The 24,852-nt window shown below is 47.0% G+C and overlaps 1 protein-coding gene across 1 annotated transcript in view; it reads left to right on the forward strand.

Moving 5' to 3' along the window:
- LOC139056064 (uncharacterized) overlaps positions 1-19,964 on the forward strand; it is a 34,615-nt gene extending 14,651 nt beyond the window's left edge. Inside the window, exons 5-7 of the mRNA XM_070533895.1 lie at positions 9,196-9,400; positions 14,989-16,032; positions 19,609-19,964. Of these exons, the coding sequence (XP_070389996.1) occupies positions 9,196-9,400; positions 14,989-16,032; positions 19,609-19,748 (1,389 nt within the window). The 3' untranslated portion in view covers positions 19,749-19,964. The remainder of the gene's footprint in view (positions 1-9,195; positions 9,401-14,988; positions 16,033-19,608) is intronic.
- The last annotated feature ends 4,888 nt before the right edge of the window (positions 19,965-24,852 follow it).

Below are 24,852 nucleotides of genomic sequence, written 5' to 3' on the forward strand. Positions count from 1 at the left end.
TTTTGTTCCCTCTGAGGCTCTAGTCAACAAGTTGCGAATGCCACCCTTAATGCAGTGTGGAAATCCACCGAAGTGTGGTACTTCCACAAAATCATTCCATATTTTTCTCTTGCCAGACAAAGTTTTGTTCAAGTGTTCAAGGCGTAAAGAAGTGCAGGTTTGCATGTGGTGTAGTTCAGGGATGGATATTCCAGCATGCCTCTCTTCCTTAGCAAGTTTCACCACACGCACAGCGGCATTTCAGACATCTTTGTTTCCCTGTTGTATCCTGCTTCAAACCAATCTCACATTGCGCAATTTTTGCCATGTTTGTGGACAGCATGTAAATATTTGGGAGATCCTAATGTGCAGGGACCAGAAAAAGTGTTTGAGTTTCCTTTTGCTGTCATTACTTCTTTCCCCCTTCTCTGTGAATGCATTGACTTGCCTTCTGTTTTTGCACAGCTTCTGTATTGGCAAACATTGTGCTAGGAATTCTTTTTTAAAAGCATTTTTACGCCCCACCTGGTGAGAAATATTGCTTTCCTGTGGTTGCATGGTTTTCTGGATACTTTATATATATATATATATATATATATATATATATATATATATATATATATATATATATATATATATATATATATATATATATATATATATATATATATATATATATATGCGTGTTTTATCAATGTACATACAATAAGATTCCCGTTTTTACGCAACAGAGCAGCATTGATGTGCATACACGTGCACGTCCTCAGAGGGTTTCCGACGTATACTTTGTGTTCTTGTTTTCTAATTTATTATGTTCGCCCTTTCTTTTCCTCTCATCGTTGCGCCTGCATCGCAGTGTGTGTGTACGCATGCGAGAAAGTCCTTTTCCATTGAGTTCTCTTCGGATTCCTGTACATGTTTTCACGTCTAGTGGTTGCTCAGATTTGCTTATATGTTGTTTCGACATACCTCAAGCTTGACAGAAAGCTTTCATAATTCGTCGGAACTACTCTTGGCAGAGCCTTGTGTGGTATCAGCTCTCGCTCTCTTGCGTGCACTCTATGTGTTCTGTGTGTTGCGTCTCTCGAGATTTTTGGAAATCCACAGACGGGGAGCGGGTCTCAGCTGCATGGGTGGATCTTGTGGGCCCCAATGTTTTGCATCGTGCTGGCGCGTTCAGTTGTTCTATTTCAAGTTCGAAAACTCTTGAACATGCCTGAGTTGCGGTGAAACTTCCCTCTATGCAGCTGAAATAGTTATCTTGCAATTGAAGTCTATCGTGGCTCGAACGAGAACAGCGTCCTTGAGCTGAGCACCCATGCATGTCCACTGTTCTTTGCGTAGCGCGGTCGTAGCAAATGCCTTTCGCATTTCAGCGCGTAGTTAAACTTTCTGTAAACAGAAACACCGGTGCCGACTATGTCTCACTTAACATTTTCTGTCTACTTCAACAACCTCAAATGTCCAGGCGCAGTCCTGCTCCTCACCGTTCATCGACCTGCGTGCCGAGTCAAACTTCACACCGGTGCGAGGCACACGGTCGGTGTTTATGTCTTCTTTCTTGCGCTGGTACTTCGGTTAGCATATCACAGAATGCACTCTCGAAGAACTCGTTCCGTCTGCCTGAAGTTAGACGGCCTGCTCACAAGCACTGCGTGATGCAGCCGCCGAGACACACAGGGCAATTCGTAACCACGCTCTTTTTGTTTTTTTCATTTCGCATCCTCCCAACTTTCCGCAATTAATCCTTTAGACATCGACCTGTACGCGTCGATGTCTAGCTCGAACAAGTCATTTACAGGTATGTTCATGGGCGTGTGACAGTCCCCTGTAGTGCCTCCAATTTTCCCAGCATCCGCGGAGACGCATAGGGCAGCACGTAGACTTCAGACTTCCATACTATACGTCCCTGATTGCCATGCGACCCTCCGCCGTCTTCCTTGGGAGCGTCAGAAAGCTCCAACACTTGCGACATGAGACTAGAGAATTCTGCAAGTCACTCCGGCGAAAACAAGCCGGAGCGGCTCGCGAAACTCGGCCGGCGTTCCTTGCACGATAGAGTTTATGCACGTGGGTAAATTTGGCAGTATGGATTAGAGACCGAGTGCCGATAGACCTTTGAAGTTAAGGGGCAGCAGCAGGATTGGGCAGGTCCCATGCTGCTCATTGAAGAAAAACGGCGGGGTCTTAATAGAAATGGGCGCCACGGGAAGGTATCGATGCGCAATCGGGGATGGCAAAAAACTAGGCGGTGCGATGTGAACTTGAAGTTTGGAGAATAAGATGGAGTCGGCTGGCGTGAGAATGGCATATAATTGAAGATTGGCCGTTTAGGAGGCTGATCATCGGATAATCACGCATGCCCATGACTCTTGTAAACATTTTACTGTGTTTCTAAGGTGTTTCTAAGAAGATGTCAAATAATATTTCAAAATAGTCGTTTTGACATAAACGGACGGTCCCTTCGGAGACATGCTGCAAGTGGCGGGACCAGAGGTTAACACGTGATACATGAAAATTAGTCGCCAATTAACACTTTTAAACTCTTATTTTCAGCGCGTTCATCGTAATTGGGAAACTGAAGCGATCGCTCAGATCAAGCCATATCAACTTCTGGATCTAGAAAATTGCGATTACCCGCAGAATTGTGGCGCCGCTAAATCAGAGGGCGCGAAGCAGAAACTGGGAGGCTGCAGCGAGTAGAATCACTGGAAAATATTTCAGAGTGCCGCATTCGTTTTCCCCGCGCCGCCGACGCGTTAATTGACCCAACCGTACCATGTGACTTTGGGGTACCATATACCTTCCAAGTGCCGGGCGGGCAGGCTGAGTTAGGGCCGATTTACGCTCGAGCCGCCCATCGCCGCAAGCCGCACCGCACGCTTGCGGTCACTCGAAAAATTGCACGTATCCAGAATTTGTGCACAAATTACCGTTTACACTGTGTACACAGTGTATACCTTACACATTGTAAACCGACATTTGTGCAGAAGTGTTTGATACGTGCAATCTTTAGCGCGACCGCACGCGTGCGGTGCGGCTTGCGGCGATGGGCGGCTCGAGCGTAAATCGGCCCTTAGAGTGCAGGAAGCGCAGGTTCCCTACGTTTTTTTTTTGTGTGTGTGTGTTCCGATTGTCGCGCTCGCGTTTGACTGCAAGGAAATCATGCCTGGCTTGCCTGGCTGCTGCGCCTTCGGATGCAGCAACCGAACCGAGTCTGCAAAGACTTTTTTCTGAATTCCGACCGGGAAAAATGACCGAGAGCGTCGTTCTGCGTGGTTACACAGAATCGGCCGGGAGAATTTCGAGCCTACACAAAACACCCGCGTGTGCGACGTATAAGTACACCTTGCTTGTGCTTTTCGGCACTGTTTTAGAAGATATTTAAGCGAAGTGCACGCGGTGTTAGCGATGCTACGAAAATAGGAGTTCATTGCAGGGATCGTTCGCGTCTTGCACGCTTGACGCGGGTACACGTGTACGCGTTTGTTCCTCAACACACGCGGTTATTCAGTGATCGTGGCACGCGAAGGCACACTTGTCGCGCGAGAATTCCGCGTCCTCACGTACACCAGGTGCTCGCATTATTTCTCCGCGCACGTGAGCGCGCTCTCGCCTTGAGTTACTCAGCCCATATGGCACTTTTTTTTCGCAGACCATGACGATCGCAGTCAATAAATACATGTCGTGCGTCCACATAACGGCCGCTTTCTGTGCAGTTGCGTTGGCACTGGTAGAAAAATAGAAATGGGTTAAATGTTAGCAATCCTTGAAGCTGCGTGTTTGTGGCCACATGCGCGTTTACACCTCAACTGAGCTATTTTAAGTGTCTCACTGCGTAAACTTCTAAACCTTTATAATGTATTCTTCGACTCTTTAGTTGGGTCTTTCAACTTATTATTACAGCTACCTTCCATGTTTTTCTTCTTTCACGTGTCTGAAACAGGGCTTCATTCAAAAAGCCCTGGGAGCCTCCTTGGTAGCCCAGCGTTAGGGTGACCAGCATCACACTTTTAACCATACAACAAACATTTGCAGGACCACTTTTGTGCTGAAGACTTTGAGAACCCTAGAGTGGATGGGCATTCCACTTATCCTTTGCTCATTTATACATACGCATTTTGAGGTTGAAATCAATGGCAATGTGATATTCACAATACATGCTTCAAATTTTGAGCATGTAAGCCGAGCACATGCAATGAACTGAAGTCAGCATACATATTATGTTTTATGTTGTAATGCTGCGGTGCATACCCAAATAATGTTCTGCTTGATGCATAAGAAGAAATACAAAACAACAGAACACCCGTTAGCTTTACTTTCATTTTGTCACTATGCATGTTACATACACCGCTCTAAAAGCACAAGAATTTTATACATCACCCATTTAACTTGGAAAAAAAATGCTGCATCACCAGCGGGCGTTCCTGCCTTTTTTTCTACACAGGCAGCAAATCTTGGCAGTCTAAGAAAACAGTAATAAATAAGTTGAAAAGATTAGCCGCTCACGAACGCACTTGACAGCCGGGTTCATAAATCACAATGTAGCAAACTCTCGCTCATTATCAGTGTACAGAAGTACATATACGTTGCTGTAATCATGCAGATGGCTCGTATTGGCATTCCACAAGATTTAGTGCGCAAAATGGTCATCGATGTTGGTTTTTACACCTGCTGTGCACAGATCGTCTTACGATCACGGCCAAACACCGGTGCGCACACGGCAGTCGCAGTGTATCGTGCGTATACAGCGGACGAAGTCACCCGGCAGAGTCGAGAACGCACGGTATCCGTTTACAAACTAAATTAAATGTATCCGATTTAGCTTGTGAAATTATACAATGAACGTACAGTACGTGCCTGCGACACTGTCAGGTGTTAGTTCCGTCCTGCTTGGAAACATTCAATAGAAGCCGGCGGTGGTACACGTTGTTCATGCCCAAAAGCACAAGCTTGCCTCATTGCGGCTCGAAGTGACGAAATGTTTCCTTCGTAGCTCGCTCCGCGGAAGGGGAAAAAAACGCGTGCATAAGCTTCCGATAGCAGCGCTAAGCTGCTGCCCACAATCGTAACACAGTTCCAGCAGTAAACGCTATCGGCTTGCAAACCAACCACCGGCTGCATTACTTCGCACAAAATAACATTTTCTTTTCGTTCTTAGCAACCATTATCTCCGGGCACAAAGTATTTGTACTTCAGTAAACACTCAACCCGATGTGTCACCGAATATCAAGTTTTTCCAACACGGCGGCCTTCCCGCGACGCAGTCGGCTTGGAAGGTATATGGCGGTGGCCGCTTAGTGTTGCCAGTCAAATCATAGAGAAAGAAATTGTCAAATCCCGACCTTTGCGGTACTCTGAATTTTTTTTCCAGTGATTCTAGCAGCGAGCGCAAAGCAGCGCCCCTCCAGGCGGCGCACTGTCACGTCACCCCACAGCGGGCAGCCAGAGGGCTCCGTGCTCGCCACTGTCGCAGCGCGCTGGCTGCCCGCTTCCTCCTTCCAACCTGTATTAGCGTATAGCGGGCCACAGACAATTTCTCCTCCGGCCGTTTCCTCTGCCTACCTCACGCATCGAAATTTTCCCTTTTCTTTCTCTCTACCTCTGCGGCAACAGATGAAGAAAGAGTTTGCGTTGAGCGACGCGGTTCCCAGTGAAAATGTGTAAAACTGGGTCCTGTGGTCTGTACGTGTAGATGATCGCTAAGCAGAAAAAGCGTTCTTTACAAACACTAATCAAAGTTCCGCTTTAACCGGTTCCCACAACGCGTGGAATCCGAAGACTTTGCCGTTTTCCTGCGAAAGCAATTACATGGACGCTCCAAACGCTTTTACGCTGTCCGCGTCGCCGTGAGGCTCCCTAGTAGCCCCGAGAACGACCTAGAGGGGCGCTGCGAGCGCCGCTCGCATGACGTCAGGGCACTGACTCGTGCCTGTCGTCTGCTGCAGTTCGGGTAGTGTCCGGGCACCTTCTGCAGCGTGTCCGTTTGTTCGCTCTCGTTCCCAATGCTTGTATACTTATGACGGGCATCTCAGATATATATTTTACGGTGTCTTCGTTAGCGCAAATGTGATCAAGGAGCTTATTTCCTAGACGACAATATATTTCTCAAAGGCAACGCTCTAGTGCCACCCGAGGGAGCTCAGATCAGCCAATTTTACGGGTTTTTCATGCGCGGATCAACACTTGGAAATACAAATTATAGATCCGCGCAGTGTTAGCTCACATGAATAATAAAAGCATAGGCGCAAAAAGCGCAGCACATCAGAATCCAGTTAAGATTCCATACCCACCATGGTGCAATATGCATGTCACAATGAAACGCTGACTATATATGACTCGAACAACAATTATCTTGATTTTAACCCACTAAAACATGTTTGCTCACGACGAATATAGTTCACGGTATAATATCGAATTTTTCTATTTCTTCACGGAAACTCTCGGCACTAACACGAGGACTTAACTACCACTGCAATTTAGATTCGGCCAGCACCACTTGCGTTTTAACTGGTTCTCAAGATGAGGCCGTTTTTCAACAGTTAAATTTAAGTGGCGGTAACTTGAAGCAAAGCTGATTAAGGTTTACAGCTGTTTGCAGCACACAGAATGGAATGTACCAATATTTATTCCCTTTCCGTGCTACACGTTCAACTGACTTGAACAATTTACTGAGAAACAGGCATGACGAATCTGTTCGAAGAACTGACACAGGCTGCTCCGGTCAAATATTTGAGTGCAATATGCCCTTTGGACCAGTTCGCCGCAGCCAGCAAGAAGCCGAATCCCCATTCACTAGTAGTGTGGCACATATTGAAGATATTATTGTTGCCCAGTGGAGGTCAAGTGTTCATGTGAGACCTGTGTGTCTTCTTTATGAGGCGGGTACGCGAGGTTCTCTTTTATGCACTGACAAAGCAAATAGATTTCAATCTGTGTAATTAAACAACGCAGGATCGAGACATGGTGAGGCAGAATGTGTTTGCATTTTCCATTTCAACGCAGCCTAAGCTGTTCTGTAGTGCCTCGAGTATGCTATAAGCATTGTAATTGGAGCTGTAAAGAGCTACTTCATGGTTTCAATTCAAAGTGGTAATGACCTGCTGGGTTTCGCGAACAATGCGCGCCTCGCAATAACGACATTCGTTTGCTTCCGTTGCGGGAGGGGTGTGCTATATCGTCGATAAAAGCTACTGAGGGTCACTATGACACATTTCATCGCTTGCATTTGATTGCTTCTCTATCTTAACCACGAAATTTTCTTTCGTGTGATTGCTGTTATGGTATTCGTGAAGTATATATATACCGTCGTGTTAACAGCCAATGCGTTTCTGAGTGCCTATTTCAGGGAACGGTGAAAGTAGTACCAAACTTTTTCACACAAAATGCTCGCCTATGTCTCCCTTTTGAACCTTAATACAGTTGCCACATTTGACTAAAAAAACTCACCAGAGTAATAAGAATTATGATAAAAACTTCGCCGAGCAGTGTCCTTCTAACACGGATTTATAATGTTGACACCAAATATCAAGGTATTTCTTCCGTGTAAAATGCTGTTTCTCATACTTTTAGTAATAAGTTAATGTTATGTGTTTAGAGGAGCATCATAAATAACTTCGCGTGTTGAACTTGCAGACGTTCTTTTTAAGCAAAATTCACTACTCCGGCTGCAGTGGTGCATGAGGCGACTACGCGCGGTCACCCTGCCGTATGTTGAGAGCGGTCTGCGCTGAGGGCAAACTCTAGGTGCGTCCGCGACTCGTAGGTTTGTGCGTACTGCGTGTTCTCGGCGCTCACTTTTCGGTCAAGCTATGACAGCACGAATGTCACTTCGCTCGATGCTGCTACCGCGTTTTCTCAAGCCAGCGTTTTGACAGCGAGTTCCCGCAGTTACCGAGTCACATGTGTTCATGTTTGCTTGGGCGCAAGTGTTACCGTGTTTCTTAATTTAGATAGTGTGCCTATGTTCACAAGTTTATCCGACCGATAAAACTACTATCCTTGCTTCATACAGCTGTCCACTAATTTGCTATTTGTTAGGTATGGCCGGACGCCAAGGGCCATACGTCATCCCCTTCCCCTCTCATGGTCGGGCACCGTGGGTGCTACGTCATCCCCTTACCCTCTCATGGCCGGACCCCACGGCGCCGGAGAGGTCACTCACCCGACCCTCTCCCCGGATTCGTCGAAAAGAGGATCGACTTCTCCTTCCCGTGCTCGGTATGGCAGGAGGAGGGGCCTTCTCTCTCTGCCTGTCACGTGTCATCGATGGAAGCAAGATCCCGCCCACACGATTGTAGAGAGCTTATTTAAGGGGCTCCGAAATGTACTTGTGATATACTTCATACTTCATACATCATGCTTTTCTTATTTTCTTTCAACTACCTTTGAATAAACAGTGCAAGTTTCGCACTAGCAAATCGTCGTCTCGCCCTTGCTCGGTCGCCATGGTCTGCCGGATGCCTGCAGCTCGCCGACAACGCCACGCTACCCAATAAGGAAAGGTCCACCAAGGAAGAGTGGGACCGAGCTCTACGCAGCTCGGACCTTGAAGCACACCTCTGGGCTGTCCATCGGGCCCGCGACGCAGCGGAAGGACATGGCATCTCTGTCCCGACGAGGGAGCGGCCCGCTGCGCACTAATCGCGCGCACCGACGGACCTCAAGAAAGTTATTCATCCATCCATCCATCCATCCATCCATCCATCCATCCATCCATCCATCCATCCATCCATCCATCCATCCATCCATCCATCCATCCATCCATCCATCCATCCATCTATCCCTCCATCCATCCATCCATCCATCCATCCATCCATCACAAGACTGCCAATCACATTAAAGAAAGTTTCGCCCAAATGTCAGTTTCTTCTAAATTAACAGCTTACTACGTATCAACTCATCGTTACGGCGTCCCGCTAAGTAGTCAACGAAGGGTTTGAAGAAAATTCGTCTGGTGAGGTGTCATCGTGAATGATGAAGCTGCAGTGGTCACTAATCAAGTCAAGGTGAAAACGCAGAGAGATTACGGAGCCCGTTCAGGTTCCTTAATTACACTCTAGTGCGAGAAGTGCAGCCAAGGAATCCGTGTGGCTTCCGGAACGTCTGTGCGTCTTCACCTTGACATCGTAGGTCCCGCATAGAATAAGCGAAACAAGTCAACCTGAGCTCGTTCGACAATTTCACCTTCGTGTGGTCCCTCCCAATCCCTCGCAGGAGTACGGCTTCATGGGCGCATTCCTCATCACGGGTGGTCTTATGCTCAACGCCCTGTCAGTGTGCATCATATTCAAGACGCCACCCTGGGAGGCCTCGAAATCCGCGCGCGTCAAGGTCTCGCCCGCCACAGCTCCAGCTAACACATCCGGCGACGGAGAGCAGCGGCGAGGATCAGCAGCAAATCTGGAGCGTTCAGGCAGAGGTACACTCACGTTTTCTTTTATTTCTGTTAAAACAAATAGCTTTCTTTGACTTAACAGTGTTAAGGATCGGGCTGGTTGGCGCTCCAAGATGTAACTTCGAGCGCGTTGGTCATAGCGCGGAGTCGGAGGGCGTATTGTCATCCTCAACCGTGGGGCTGCGCTGTACTCTACGGCCGCTGCGCTAACCATCCGTTGCCAAGGGTTCCCATGTCGCGCCGTCATGGCCTCACGTGACGTGTACACGCCATGGTGGTCAGCAGTTGAATGCAACATATTTTCGCGGCGGGAAAGCTCCCCGCGGACAATCGGCCGGGTGGTCGAAGGAAGGTCAAGGCATGGGCTCGTGTCCACACTGGCAACCATCGTAACGTTTGCCAACCGGCCAAACTTTGGTGGAATCCGACGCATATTGAGCGTTTCTAAAGTTCTGCAATGCCGAATGACGCCGGATACAGAACTGAGGCTTTCCTGTCCAATTAGAAGATCGTATACATCCTCAGCCACTCCTTTCAGCAAATATCCAACTTTATCTTCTTACGACATGCGAGCACTGACCACCTTGCCCAGCCTTAATATCTTCTTCCGACATGCGAGCACTGACCATCTTGCCCAGCCTTAATACTTCTTCGATATATGTGGTGCATGTCTCAACTGGTAGCTGCGCCCGTTGCTACAGTGTCTGCACCGCACGCTTCTTTTTGGCTACTGAGTCCCCAAAACACGTCTTTAACTCATCAATAAAAAGTTCCCACGTCGTAAGCGCCGCCCGTGGTTCTCGTACCACACGAGTGTGGTACACCACATTGCTGAGCTGTGGGGTTGCATCCCACGCGTTGGACTTGCTCACTCCTTTGTAATGGACGAGCCACTCGTCGGCATCTTCCCCCACTTTGTCCCCGAAGGTGGGTGGAACTCGGTCGTATGACAGTGGACTGCTAGGCGCTGCCCTCCGAGCGGCTACTTCTGGTACGTCGAAGACGGTCACGGCTGATATCGGGAGGCCAGCAAGTCGACGGCTTCGACGAAGCTGCGGCAGTGACGGTTTTTTTTGTTGTGAGCGCTACCCCGCACCTCCACCACTTTGTTACGTGCGAAGGAGATCGTTTATCACCCTTACGGATGAAGGAGGCCGTTTACTTTAGGTCACGAAGGTGAACGCAAGAGTGGCCAGCTGGTTGATAAACTCAGCGTCGTTCTCGTCTTCTTTCCCCACTCGGAACCGCAAGCACGTTCACCGGTATTCGTTCTCCTCATGCGTATCATCATCATCATCATCATCATCATCATCATCATCCCAGCCAGGGACATTTATCGTCAAAGCCCCACACCTGAACTAGACCGCGCGGTAAGAGGGAGAGCCATCAGAGCTGTCACCGCTTGGCGTTCCTCATCATATACAACTTTCATACTTTCATACTTTCACACACTGCTGCTCCTGCATGAGAAACACAGCGGACGCCTTCACATTTACACGGATGGTTCAGTTTCTTCTGAAAGCTCAGCAGGGGCAGTGCTTATTCCCGCGAAGTCCATCACCATAAAATTCAAGACATCGCATTTTACATCATCGACGGCTGCAGAACTCGCCGCCCTCCGTGCTGCCCTATAATCCGTATTTAAAGAACCGTCACAGACATGATCAATCTTTTTCCGACTCCAAGGCCGCTCTCCGGTGCATTATGTCGCCATTTCATCATGGACCTGGTAAATCATTGGTCGCTAACATAAGACTTCATCACCACGCAATAGAGAAAAAACAAACATCTCAGTGCTCTTCCACTTTGTGAAGAAGGATGACCAGCGAAGCCGTGTATGTGGGCCCATAATGGCTAACTGCACCTCCGCCGCGGGTTGGTCCGGCATTTCACTATCTTCGGGACCGGCTCACGTATGGGGAGTGCTTAACGCCTGCTTCACCTCCGCCACGGGTCGGCCCGGCATTACTGCACTGTCTCCGCGATCGGCCCACGTATGGGCAGTTTTTTCCTTTCAACGAATGGAAAATTTCCTTGGGCGATACAGGTATACAGCTTCGCAAAGATGGGCGACGTCCCCAACCTTAAAGGGAAGCTGAAACAGTTTTCAATTTCCATGAATTGCTGGGATTGGGAAGAACAGACCTAATAATTTACGGTTCCGAATTTTTTTTCTTCATTTTGTTAATATAAGGGGCGGAAATCGCTTTTAAAATCACCCCCGCGGACACGCCCCCATCGCTTCCCGGAGCGCCGGGTGAGGTGGTTGCCAGAGGAGAGAACCGGCGAGAGTGACGTTACTGGCGGGGACCGAGCTGCCGGACCGGCGTGATGGCATGCGCTGGCATGCCTCTTTCCGTCCTACGCTTTACTGAACGACGCTACGAGAGATTTGCCGCCGCCGCCGCTCACGTTTGTTTTGCGATTTTCGCAAACTGTTCTTTCCTTCTGTGCTGCGTGAGTGCCTATACAGCCAAGGGCGCCCAACATGCCCTCGTTCTGTGCAGCATTCGGCTGCGCGAACAGACGCGGGCGAGACGATGTGGTGTTTCACAGGTTCCCGAAGGACAAGAAGCTTGCAGCGCAGTGCGGTGAGGAGAGATAAGTTCGTGCCGACGAAATCAACTGTGCTGCGCTCGGACCATTTACGCGATAGCCGGATAGCCTTACGACAAATGCGGAAACGCGTTGTTGCTAGCGTTGCTATACTCCGTTTCATACATCAGGTGCAACGCTGTGGAGGCTTGAGATACTTCTTGCAGTGGCTGCGTTCGCACTTAGAAAAAGTTCGGTGTTTCTTGACCCGATTTTTGAGAAAGCTTTTCCTATATAAGCTCAGTTCTGAATGAAAAAAAAAGAATTTACCCATAGAACCAATCCGTGTACTTATACGGCTGCTAACACGTTCTTTTAAATCAATTTTCTTTTCGGCATTCTTTAATTGGAGCCCGTCGCAGCAGCTTCACGCGCATGCTCGCGCGAGCAAACGCCGCTGGCACGCTGCGAACCATAGACGGAAACGCGCGCAGTAATAAATTTTGGTAACCGGACTTCGTGCGTAGCTTCCACAGCGTTGCACCTGAGGTATGAAATGGAGTATAGGCTTGCCTAGTGACATTTGACGTACGGTTGTAGTTATGTTTACCACACGGCGGTACGAAATCTGCCTAATATCTTTATGACAACACTAGCATGGAGCGCGCATACCGATTCTTGATCGAGCCACAATCGCAAAATCGTCGAACCATATTCTGAATATTGCACATGTAATCCCCCTGACCATCTCGATCTGGAAGTGTATGATAAGCAACTTCCATGTCTGTACCTCGCAGCACTGCATGTGCGCGCTTTGAAACGCGGCACTTATGTTCGCGATCGTGTATCAACGCTCAGAAAACCACGGGACTTTAGAGAAGCAGCGGCAAGGTGCTTGACATCGCGGAATTGCACGTACCCGTGTTTACAATCTAATGAGAATTTAGTGCTTCGGCATTCTTCCAGCAGCAAGTTCCCAGTGACACTTTAGCGCATTTTTTCTCCCGTCATTGGAACGTGCAGCTACATGAAAAAAAAGCATGCGTAACAGCTAAGATTTCCAACACGCGAGAAGGTGCAGACATCGTTCCGCTTTTGGCACGCTCAGCATCGTCGTTGCCGCCGCTGCCGCCATCGTTTTCCGTATCGGCTGTCGGTTCGAACATGTACGGCGAAAATACAAGCTGTCCGAGACAGCGAGAACGTTCCATAATGCTTACAACTCAGCTATGAAGCCAGAACAGAACAGCGTGCTACGCTCTGAAACGGCAGCGCCGACCGGAGACTGCCGCCATTGACGTCACAGCGGTTCCGACCAATCACGGGCAACAGCGGCGTTCGCGCGATACCCTGACGCGCTGGTGCGCGTTTTCATGAAAAAACAGCCGCTTGCGCTTGTTTCCGCCCGTTTTGAACGAGATATTCGTGTTCAGGGGACTCAAAACTGTAGAATGCCGCAGAGAACTCATTTTTTTCGAAAAGCGTTTCAGCTTCCCTTTAACGAGGCGGCACATTAGGCTGCGCGCGCGCTTACAGACCGCGCGGCTTCACCCGAACACTTGGAGAATAAGGACGCCCCCACTACATACCATGAAATCACTAAACACTACTACCTACAACGTAGACAGTATAGCACGCCACACCGCACGCTCACTCGAGCTCAAGCGGTTACACTCAGAATGCTACAAACAGACACATACCCGACGCAAAACAGGAGGAGGAGGAGACAAAGGAGAGGAAAGACAGGGAGGTTAGCCAGTGTAAGTACCGGCTGGCAAATTACACCATTACATGCCTGAGCTCTACGACAAGTCTTATTGCACCAATTGCAATATATCCCTTAACGTATATCATTTACTCTGGCCAGCTCGAAAGCTCACATAAACTCCGAAACGGACAAGCGCAAGTTTGAAAAAGCAATCCGGAGCGAAGAAGTCGCTCCCCAACTCTGCGCCGTCCAGCAGGTCCACGTCGCCGCCAGGAAACTCAACCTCTCGGTTCCGTCGTGGCAGACGCCCACTCCATGAGAGCCCAAAGCTCTCGTGGCCTGCAGGACCTGAATAATGTTGATTTCCTTCCTTCCTTCCTTCACTGTAAAAAGTTTATCAGTGGATACCGGGCCATTGCGGTATCTACGGAAACAACCATGTATAGGAGGCCGCCCGATATGCTCATGATGGCCTCTGCTGCGTGGCTATACCTCTATCGAGAACAGACGCAGCTACATGGCTTCGTTCGCGCGCTCGCAAACTTACACAAGCACAGTGGAAACCGACAGAATTTACCATCGCTTCTCTCCAAAACATGGATCCGAATCAACGGCTGCGTCTTCCGTCAGGACTATCAAAGCTGAGGAGATGCTTCTGTACCACCTGTGGCTCTGCGGGGCCTTCACGAATGCTTACTTATTACAGATGGGAAAGACCAACAGCCCTACATGTGATAACTGTAGCTGGGAGGAAACAATCGCTCACCTTCTCTGTCTGTGTCCCTCCTTCAGTGCGCCCAGAAAAGAAGTTTAAAGAGCGTTATATAGTCTTTACAAACGCCTTTTGTGGTAGGTGAGGGTCCTGGTACACTGGCCAAGACCGTCCTCAGCACAGAAGGCTTTGAAAGCGTTGTTGCGCTTCTTTAGGAGAGTTCGTCTTACAGACAGACTTTAAGCAGTGCCGTATTCTCCTTTCTTTTTTGTCTTTTTCTCACTTTGCTCTTCCTTCCTTTTTTGTAACATCTATTTTCTATTATCTATTTTACCCCTCGCCACCTTTCCCCAGCATAGTGTAGCCAACCGGTCTGAGAACTGGCTAACCTCCCTGTCCTTCCGTCTACTCCTGCTTCCTCCTCCTCCTCGTGGTCTGTCTAGAGCCAGCGCATGGAACATCATGACATGGCCTATCGATTGTCTGAATTGCGGCGTCGTGAACGCATGATTACTTGAAGCGCCCAAAGTGAGAAACGCGCGCAGACAGCACACATGTGCTTTGTTTGCGCGCATGTGTTACGTGTACACTTAAACGTAGATGTATGCAGCGGCAGCAGCTGAGAATTATACATGCCTCCCTTCTTTTCCGTTACAGTGGCGACGATTAATGGTACCTATAAGGCCGTCATCGAAGCCGGCACGTCCGCCAACGCCGAACACAATGGCACCAAGTCCAGGGACGTGCGACTGAAACCTTCGCTCAAGAACACGTCGATTTTGCAAAGCTGCGAGCATTTCGCCTCTTACGCGAACGGGTCTTCACCCGACAATCAAGCGGGCATCGTCGGCGTGTCTACCCGCGAAATCTCCGACCGACGTGCTCCAGCGGTCGCAAACGGCAAGACGACCACGCGCGAGTTTCCTCCCTGTCCTAAACCAATACAGTTCGGGCGCATTTCATTTGGTTTCCTCAAGAGAAAACAAAGCGGTGACGGCAACACTCCTTCGTACTCTCACTTGGACGGCGCCTACAAGATTAAAAATAGTGGAATTGGTAGCACCGGCAACCATAGCGCCGTCGCACCACCGTGGTCTGTGTCAGAGCCGGAGGTCATCATCGCCAACGGATGTCCCGAAGCCGTCGCCGTCCTTACCGCGGTCAAAGGACTCTGTCGCCAGACGTCGGCCCGTCCAGACGCTCTGGAGGCAAGCGGCGATGGCGGGGGCTCGTCGCACTGGAGCTTCCTTCGGGCGCACGTCTTCTACATGGTGGCCGTGACGTACACCTTCTCCGTCTACACGCTGCTGGTTCTGATGATCCTCGTCGACTTCGCTGTCGACAAGGGCTTCACACCCCGCGACGGCGCAGTGTTTCTCTCGGTGTCCGCCATCGGCGACGCCTGCGCCCGCCTCGTGGCCGGCGCGCTGTCGGACCGGGCCTTCTGCGACCGGCGCGTGCTGATGAGCGCCAGCGCGATGCTCACGGGCGCGCTGTGCGTCGCGATGCCCAGCATGCGACCTGACCGCTACGCGGTGACGGCGTTCATGTGCGCACTGTTCGGCTTGAGCAACGGAACTGTGATCGTGATGTTCGGGCCCGTGCTCGCCGACCAGCTGGGAGTGGAGAACTTGGGACTTTCGTCGGGCGTCACCCGGTTCGTGATGGGCCTGGCTTACCTGGCGTGCCCCAAGATAACCGGTGAGCGTGCAGCAGTATATATACGGTTGATGGGACACAAATTTTCGTCCATGCAGCTAGTGGCAACTCCAGAAGCTGTTACTTTAGCTGGCAACACTGTACAAATAAACTAAGATGGCTATGGCAGCCAAGTTCGCGGCAGATTTTTCGCTTGGTGCTGCGATCACGTTTCTCTTCTTCGGCGTGGAATCGAGGTGTCTCGTGGAAGCAGAAAGAGGCCTTGCTGCCGATCACCTAATTTTTATCGGTCTCAAGGATTTGAGCGACGATATTGCGGAAATAGTTTTGATGTGCCTGCAAACGTCCGGCCTCCAAACGAGCCGCATCCGATTATATTGAAGACAGAGCTTTTCAAACGAGCCGGAGATTAAAAAGAAAGGAAGTGTTTGTGCCTTACTGGCCTCCGAAAGGTGCAAGCACTTGTTCGAGTGGTTTCTCCACTGCTACATGTACGATACCGGACTGCTTTCGATCTTCATAGGCAACTCGGCACTGCTACTCGTGTTGCATTATATCACATATAGCATCCCCCAATATATAGGCAGCAACCTCTGTCGTGCTTTCTGAAGCTAAATACGGATATTCTGCACGGATAGAACAAAGCTAAACGCTGTAAACTTATCTGGTCAATGTGCATCGGGATAAAAACAAAAGAGAGCTCTGTTTGTGAGTCTGGGTGCACCTTCTTTTCATAGTTAGCTGATACGCAGCAGACCACCTGCCGCCTGTAGGAGTTCTGAAACCCGGTGAAACGTGAAGAACAACCATTTGAACAAAGTTGAATTTCCTCCAACAGGTTTCTGAAATTTCGCGAGGGTTTTCTTTTTGCAAAGTGAGTTATTGGTATAAATACGCGACTTAGTAATTATTTGAACCAGATGTAATGGAATTTAACTCTGTGCGCAGTGTTGGAAAGCAAACTAGCCGCGCTGTGCGCAGGTCGACCGTTTGAAAGTTGGAAGAGCGCTGTTAGCAATTGCTTCTCAATTTCTTGTGGGTAAATACTCTGGCAACTCACCGAATTGAATGAGAACAAAACACCTTCTGCTTGTACCGCTATAGACTAAAGCATAATATGAAAATGATATGTCGCTTCGTAGCATAACATGTGTCATCACCAACTTCAGACCTTCCGAGGCAGCTATGATTCCTGCTACCGTGCCTGCCGGCAAAAGTGAATTCGCGAGAATATTTCTGCTGCTCAAAGCATTAGTACCACTAAAGTCGGGGCACAAAACTATGAACGAACACAAATCAAATGAAGCATAGGCGTACATCACTATTATTTATCCAAGCGTTTGCCTAAACAAAGTACACTCTGCCGTTTCAAACGCCAGCAAGCTATCTAAATTAAACGAAAGGAAGGCAACGTTCTACTCAGCAGGAAGAAAGAAGTCAACCTGAATGAAGTGTTTCGACACCGGTATAGTGGTTTTCGAAAGTTACCGCAAGAAAACACGAGTCTTGATGAAAGGGACAACACGAAGCGGTATTGGCAACTAACGATTTAATGAAACGAACGCCAAGCTTATATATCTCACACACGCGTGCACCCTAAAAGCAATGTAAAACCAATAAAAACACACCGCGACCTTAAACAGGGGAGGGGGGTGGGGTGATAGGGAAACTAAGATAAACGCAAACAAATTGAGGCACCGAACACGTGTACATCACGTGGAAAGAAACAAAAGCAAAAGAAGCAACTGACGGCGAGCTGAGACAATCACCATCCTTAAAGCGTCGCGCGGCCACATGCCTCTGCAATCTCCCTTTCCAGCTGGCCATATTTTTCTGCCAATAATCTCACTCTTTTTTTTTATTTGAGCAGCTCAAGAAACTACGGCAATGAATAGCCAAGTTCGACCGTCCAGCAGCCCCCAGGGAACGTTCATGCTCACGCAAGCGAATGTTAACGCACCTACCGGTTTGTCCACTGTAGTATCTGCGGCACCTTAGTGGAATTTTATATATGAAATCTGTCGTGCAAGGCACATACGAATTTGTATGCTTGATTTCACAGGGGGCCGGGCCCGTGCTTTCTCTTTCCACCATGCTGCACAACTTCGAAGCTTGGCGTTCGTTTCATTAAATGATCAGTTGTCAGTACCCCTTCGTGTTGTCCCTTTCTTCAAGTCCCGTGTTTTCTTGCGGTAACTTCCCAAAATCATAAATAACCAACAGGCCTACACCCTCACTCTCCTATGTTACCACTATAGTATCAGTCACCCTATTCCAATGCGGAAGTTTCTTATCCAAATCGCTCTCCGATGAGCATCATCTGCTTTCTAGAAATGACGAAATCATACATTGCCGCCTTTCCACCGCGACGAGATGTGTAATACTACACAACAAAAGTCTTTCAACATCTGTCTTTTTTTTTTCATTTTCGGGCTCATGCGCAGCGCCATCACGACGATTTGAGAACTATGAGGCATTCAGGGCATGCTACTGTTACTGTATAGGCTCCATCCCTAAAGGGAGCCAATACGGTAACTCTAGCGCAAGACAGGACACCCTCTTTCGCCTGAAATCTGAAACTGGATCGGCTGTTTCTCTGTGTGGCCACTAGGTAGCGAGGATTTACTTGGAGTCGCCAATAGTAGCTCATGGGAATATGGTTCGTCACTATTACCAATAAGAGATCCGTGTCCCCTCTGATTAAACTCTAGGCCACAAGATAGCGCTATCAGCATTGTTTCCAACACTGTGTTGAGCTGGCGTAGACAACCTTCATGGGCGTCTGTATGAAGTTTGCTACCGTCCACCTTTCGAGTTCACTATTTGCACAATGGCCAACACGCTTACGGATGTGCTAACGCTCGCTGACTCCCGCAAGAGCGTTTTTTCGTGATAATTTCGAAGAAGTTTTTGAATGCGCCTTGCACTAAGGGCAATTTAATGCTGCTGTGTTATCGCAGATTCCCCACATTCTTTCACGCTCACGAAGTTCGCCTATTAACACGCCGAGCTGTTGTATCGGCATGACCATGGAATCGTACAATAGTGGATGCTTCTGAGCTGTATGGTTCATATCGACTAATTCCTAACAGCAGGATACAACTACAGAACTTCATCTAGGTAAACGCGACATAAGGTCAGCCCGTCGCACTGCGTTTCTTCATACAGTGATGTGCACAGCAGTTGCATTTTGCTGTTTGAACTTAGTGGATTCTCGAAATATCGTGGCTCGCACACACACCATGCATCAGAGGCATTAGATTCCCAGTTTCCTGGCTGTGTGTTATACTTTGTGTTGTGGTCCATGATCCCGTTATTATAACTATTTTGAGGTACGAAATGAAGCCAAGGAAAATTAAGATAGTCGATCTCCTATAGTAGTTCACTGTTTTTTCCTGTGAGTACAAAACTGTTGCATGAAGGCATGAAGACCAATTTTAACACATCGAGGTCAGCCTATGGCATCATCTCAGCCATAAAACATTTGTTGCGACAAATATAGAAGTGCTTCACTTATGTTTGCTTTATTAACAAGTGTTCTATTTAAGGGTGGCCGTACCGTCATCACCAGGACTGGATGCACAATTTCTTTGGACACGTTTTTCTTCTTTTCCTCAGGTTACTACAAGGACGAAGTCGGGTCATACGATGGACTATTCTACATGATCAGCATTGGCTCTTTCTTGCTGTGCTTAATGTGGACAGCGGACTTCATTTACAGACATTTCAAAAGATGCCGGATGAATAGTGCATCTTGACGCAGCATGCTTCACGTCTACATGCTTGACGTGATAATACGATAGACATTTGCTTATCACATAGCATTTGCTGTGCAGACGGTGGACTGTGCCTTGAGCAATGCAGACAGTGGATTGTGCCTTGAGCATCCCGACCTTTCTTGCTTACAATACAAAATGTCAGTGCAGGATCCTCCTCAGATGTCCTTTTTTAAATAAATGTTTAAGAAACAAATAGAGAGCGCTGGTACTTCAATTATTCACCAGCTTCCTGTTCGTGATTCGTTGCTTTTTCTCATGCGGCATGTGGCTGTGGGCCCTCTGCAATTTCAAAGCTGGCTTTGCAAACAACCGATACACGAAGCGATATTTAGTTAAGTATCTACGAATTTCAGGAAGCCAGATAGGTTTATGACATGATGAACCAAAGAAAGGGCGATAACGCATATGACAGGCACTTGGAAGCAATCATAAAGACATTATGCAATTTGCAATGCCACCTATACTATCAATACAAAAGACAAGCGTGTAAACTTTCGGACTTTAAAGTGACACCACCTCTGCTCCATAGTACACCCATGTATCGGGTGTCTGTGTGAAGTCTTTAAATAATATTTAATAGTAAAGTAATAGTAATACAGTAAAATCTCAATTGAGTGAACTTCAAGGGACCGAAGGAGATAGTTCACTTAAATGAAAGTTCACTAAACTGAATATTAACTAGACCAACATAAGACATGGCATACAGAGTCAAAAGTTTGAAGTGCAATTCATGTAGCAAAATACATGGCATCCATAGTGTTAGAAATGTGTGAAATGGAATTTGTACATATCAACAAGTACAATGTTCATAACACTTATAATGCTGCCTTTCTCACTTAGAAAAAAAATCTGTAATCTTCTTCTGCACTTGTACTTTCAAAGCACAGGGAGTAACAAAACTGTCCAAAGAGTCAATGTTTTTGTACACTTATTCTGGCACAGCTTGCTGTTGAGACACAAAATCTCCCAACTTTCCTATGTACCCTACAACCTCAGCTAGAGTTATAGGACTTGAAAGTGGCTTGGCAGTTGCCTCTTCGCCTCTTCTTCGCCTCTTCTTCAAAAGAAAGAGACGACGACCATGCCACGACTAGCCAGTCAGAAAAAACACACACCACGTGGTTTGTGATGTGACAGATCGCCGCTTTGCTCTGGTGGCGTTGTAAGCGCCAGCGATGTTACTTGTTCATGGCCTCCGAGATTACATGCTTGTTTGTTTTGTGCGGGCTATCTCGGAGGCCATGCCTCATTGCCGTTCGTTTTCCGCGCAGCCGCTTTGCCCCAGGGGCGCTGTAGCGCCAGCGACGTTACATTGCCGCTGGAGCGGCAGTTTGATGAGGGCGGGAATCGGTTCTGATCGTAAAAAATAAGCCTCGGTCCTCCTAGCGAGCTCGTTAAAGTGAAATATTGAATGTTCCGAAATTCGTTTAAGTGAAACATTTTTGCATAGAATCTATAAAAAAACTGCCGGGGATTTTTACAAAAGTTCGTTATTCTGAAATATTCGATAAACCGATGTTCGTACAACTGAGAGTTTACTGTAGTAATAGTAAATCACACCTAAATCTTCTTCCACTAGCGGGTTCATGATAGACGACAAATGTGTAAGTGATGAAACTGTCATTTGTTCTACTTTTAAACAAATTCTTTCAGTTGATATTTACCAAAGATAATGGTTGCCTTCCCAACTTTTCTATATCGCTTCCTGTTACATCTGACGTTGTCATTTCTGAGAGCGGCGTTTTTAATTTGCTAATAAACATTGATACAAAAAAGTCACCACAACCAGATAAAATACCAAACGAGTTTTTAAAGCATTATGCGGAATGGTGTGGTGAGTACCTGTATGTCGTATTCACCAGATCTTTACGCGATGGTTCCCTACCGGATGACTGGAGGATGGCCGAAATCAAACCTTTACATAAATCCGGAAAAAAAAACACACATGGACAATTACCGACCAGTATCTCTTACATCTACATCACGCAAAATTTTAGAGCGTATAATTCCTAAACATACATTAGGTTTCTCAGAAGAGCACAACGTACTTACAGACGTCCAACATGGTTTCAGGCGTAGGTTTTCTACATGTACTCAATTAGTTGAGACTGTTCACGATCTCGCACAGGCAATTAATGATGGGAAGCAAACAGATATTGTGTTCATGGATTTTCGTAAAGCATTTGACAGGGTATCACATAATTAGTTAATCCATAATTTAGGGTATTATATAAAAAATGAACAGATACTTACATGGACCAGAGCCTATCTTACTAACAGACACCAATTTGTCACCTTAAACAATACTTCTTCTGTGGCCTAGTCAAGCTGTTCTGAAAAACAGCCTTTTGTCACAGTCCTTCTTTCTGCATCATTGACAGAATGAAAATAAAGATTGATTGATTGATTGATTGATTGATTGATTGATTGATTGATTGATTGATTGATTGATTGATTGATTGATTGATTGATTGATTGATTGATTGATTGATTGATTGATTGATTGATTGATACAGAAGTTGCGTCTGGAGTGCCCCAGGGATCCGTTTTGGGACCACTTTTATTTCTATTATTTATAAATGACATAGTCGCAGAACTTTCAGTTTCCGTGAAACATTACGCAGATGACTGTATATTGTATAAAAAGATATCTTCTGCTGATGATCAGGTGCGTATAAATAATGACCTGGCAAGGGTCAATGCTTGGTGCGAACAATGGCAAATGTATATTAATTTTGAAAAAACTGTTTTAATGAGAATCACACATAAGAAAGAACCTCTTCAATTTCTATATAATGTTGACAACGTATCTCTAGCAGAGGTAAGAGAGTACAAAGATTTGGGCCTATGGATAACCAATGAGCTTTCCTGGACGAAGCACATAGATACTGTTGGAAATTCTTTGCGTAAACTGTTTTTCTTGAGGCGCTCACTGAAATCATCTACGTCTAGTGTTCGTTTACTGGCGTACAATTCCTACATTCATCCGTTGTTGGAATATGCCGTAATTAGTTGGGACCCATTCACTTTAACCAATATTAAAAAACTGTAACGTGTACAGCATAAGGTAGTTAAGTTTGTTTTTATTTCATACGGCCGTGCGTCTGTTGGTGAGCTCGTAAGACGCAGTGGATTACCCCCGGTGACTGTGCGCAACCGTATCTGTCGAATAAAGTTTCTCTTTCAACTTGTGAACGGCCATTATAAGGTTAACACTTCCAAGTTCTTTACTTACTCATCAGGTTATAACACGAGACGAAGGCATGCTTTATCAATAACCCCCATGAACGCGCGGAACAACTGTTTCAAACATTCTTTTTTTCCTACGACAGTAACAGACCGGAATAATCTTAATTCTGATATTGTTACGCAGAACTCCTTATCAATGTTTGAAAAATGCTTGCAAATGTTATGAATTCGTGTTCGTTATTTGCTTGTGTGTTTTTTTCTTGTATGTTATGTATTGTTCACCAATGTCTGAAAATGCCTGCATATGTCATGAATTTTGTATGTGTTTACATGCTTGCATATTTCTATGTATACCCACCCTGCTATGATCTGATTTCAGATCGCAGTATCTATAAATAAATAAATAAGAATTCAAATAAAAGGACGGCTCCTTCAGATACATGCCGTCAATGGTGGTAACAATGGAGTGACGGGTGGTACGTGGTAATCAGTTATTAAGAAAAGTCTATTCGATTTCCAACTTATATATTTAGTGGGCTCATGGTAATTAAGAAATTACATGCCGTATAAACTTTTGAGTTCGAAAGAATGCGGTTACTTGCGGAACTGTGGCACGACGAATCTCATCTATCAGAGTGCGTGAAAACGAAACTAGGAGGCTGCAGCGAGCGAAGCCGCGCCCCTCGAAGTGACGTTCTGCGTACGTAATCCAGCCGCGTGCATCCAGCGAGCTTTAGCTCCGTGCTCCTCGTTGTCGCAGCGCGCTGGCAGACGTAAGCAGAATGTAACTTCGAAGGGCGCGGCCCTGCGCCCGCTGCAGCCCTACAGTTTCAGTTTCGCAAGCTTTAATAGCCGAAATTCGTCGTGCCACAGTTCCGCTGTTAATCGCACGTCTTTTACCGCGAAGCTGTATATGGCCAGGTTTCCGTGTATTTTTCGATGCAAGCAAAAAATTAATTGGCTCATAGCCCCATAGGCAGAGGCCACAAGCACACAGCAAAGTGAAGCGAACAATGCTTACATTCTTTCTAATCACGCATGCAACATAGAGAACAGCATGTCGAAAACTGTCATCAATGGCTCATACTCCGCTAAGAAGGCAAAAAATGCAATAGCTCAAAGCCCCATAAGTTTCAAGTCGTTTGTGAACAGCACATGGACTCACAAGCAGGAGGCGTTGCCATATGCGCAAAGGACAAGACGTATGTATATTTGTCCTCCAAACTCAGAAGAGCAGAATGCCATCGACTGTGCGGGTGGATGTCTGTGATATATAAACGAAAGACGGAATTGTGATATCCACTGTCCACGTATCTCCAGGCACACCCAAATGTGATATCGAGAAGTTCATGACCACACATTTTGCGTAGATTAGCCGTGATGACATGCGATCATCGTCGGAGACTTCAATGTGAACGTTTCAAAACCAGACAAGAAATGGTTCACCCAGTCTGTGCTAGAAAAGTTTGGTTTGAAGTGCCACACCCATCCAAGCCACTCAACTACTCTACAAGGGCCGTGTATAGATTGAACTTTCACGAAAATTTTCTTGTAACCTAACCAATCAGAGTATATCACAAAGCTATCATCACTGTCATTAGCAAATGATGAAAATAAACACATTTACCGTTGTCTGTCCCTGTGTGATATCATACAGCTTCACTTGTCATCCACCGTCACAGAGTGGGAAGGCCCCTCAATTTTTGGTTCCAAAAGTTTATACGACTTTCACGGCGAGTTTGCTTAAATTTCCCCAATCGCTGAAACTAAAAGTTTGAACATTAGTTAGTTTTTGTTAATTGGCGACTAATTGCCACGCATCACCCTTCATCTCTTGGCCACCGCCACTGAAGTATACTGCATGCCCCCGTAGGAACGGTCCTTTTATTTCAAA

This window comes from Dermacentor albipictus, chromosome 2 (assembly GCF_038994185.2).
Source record: "Dermacentor albipictus isolate Rhodes 1998 colony chromosome 2, USDA_Dalb.pri_finalv2, whole genome shotgun sequence".
In the NCBI taxonomy this organism is placed as follows: domain Eukaryota; kingdom Metazoa; phylum Arthropoda; class Arachnida; order Ixodida; family Ixodidae; genus Dermacentor; species Dermacentor albipictus.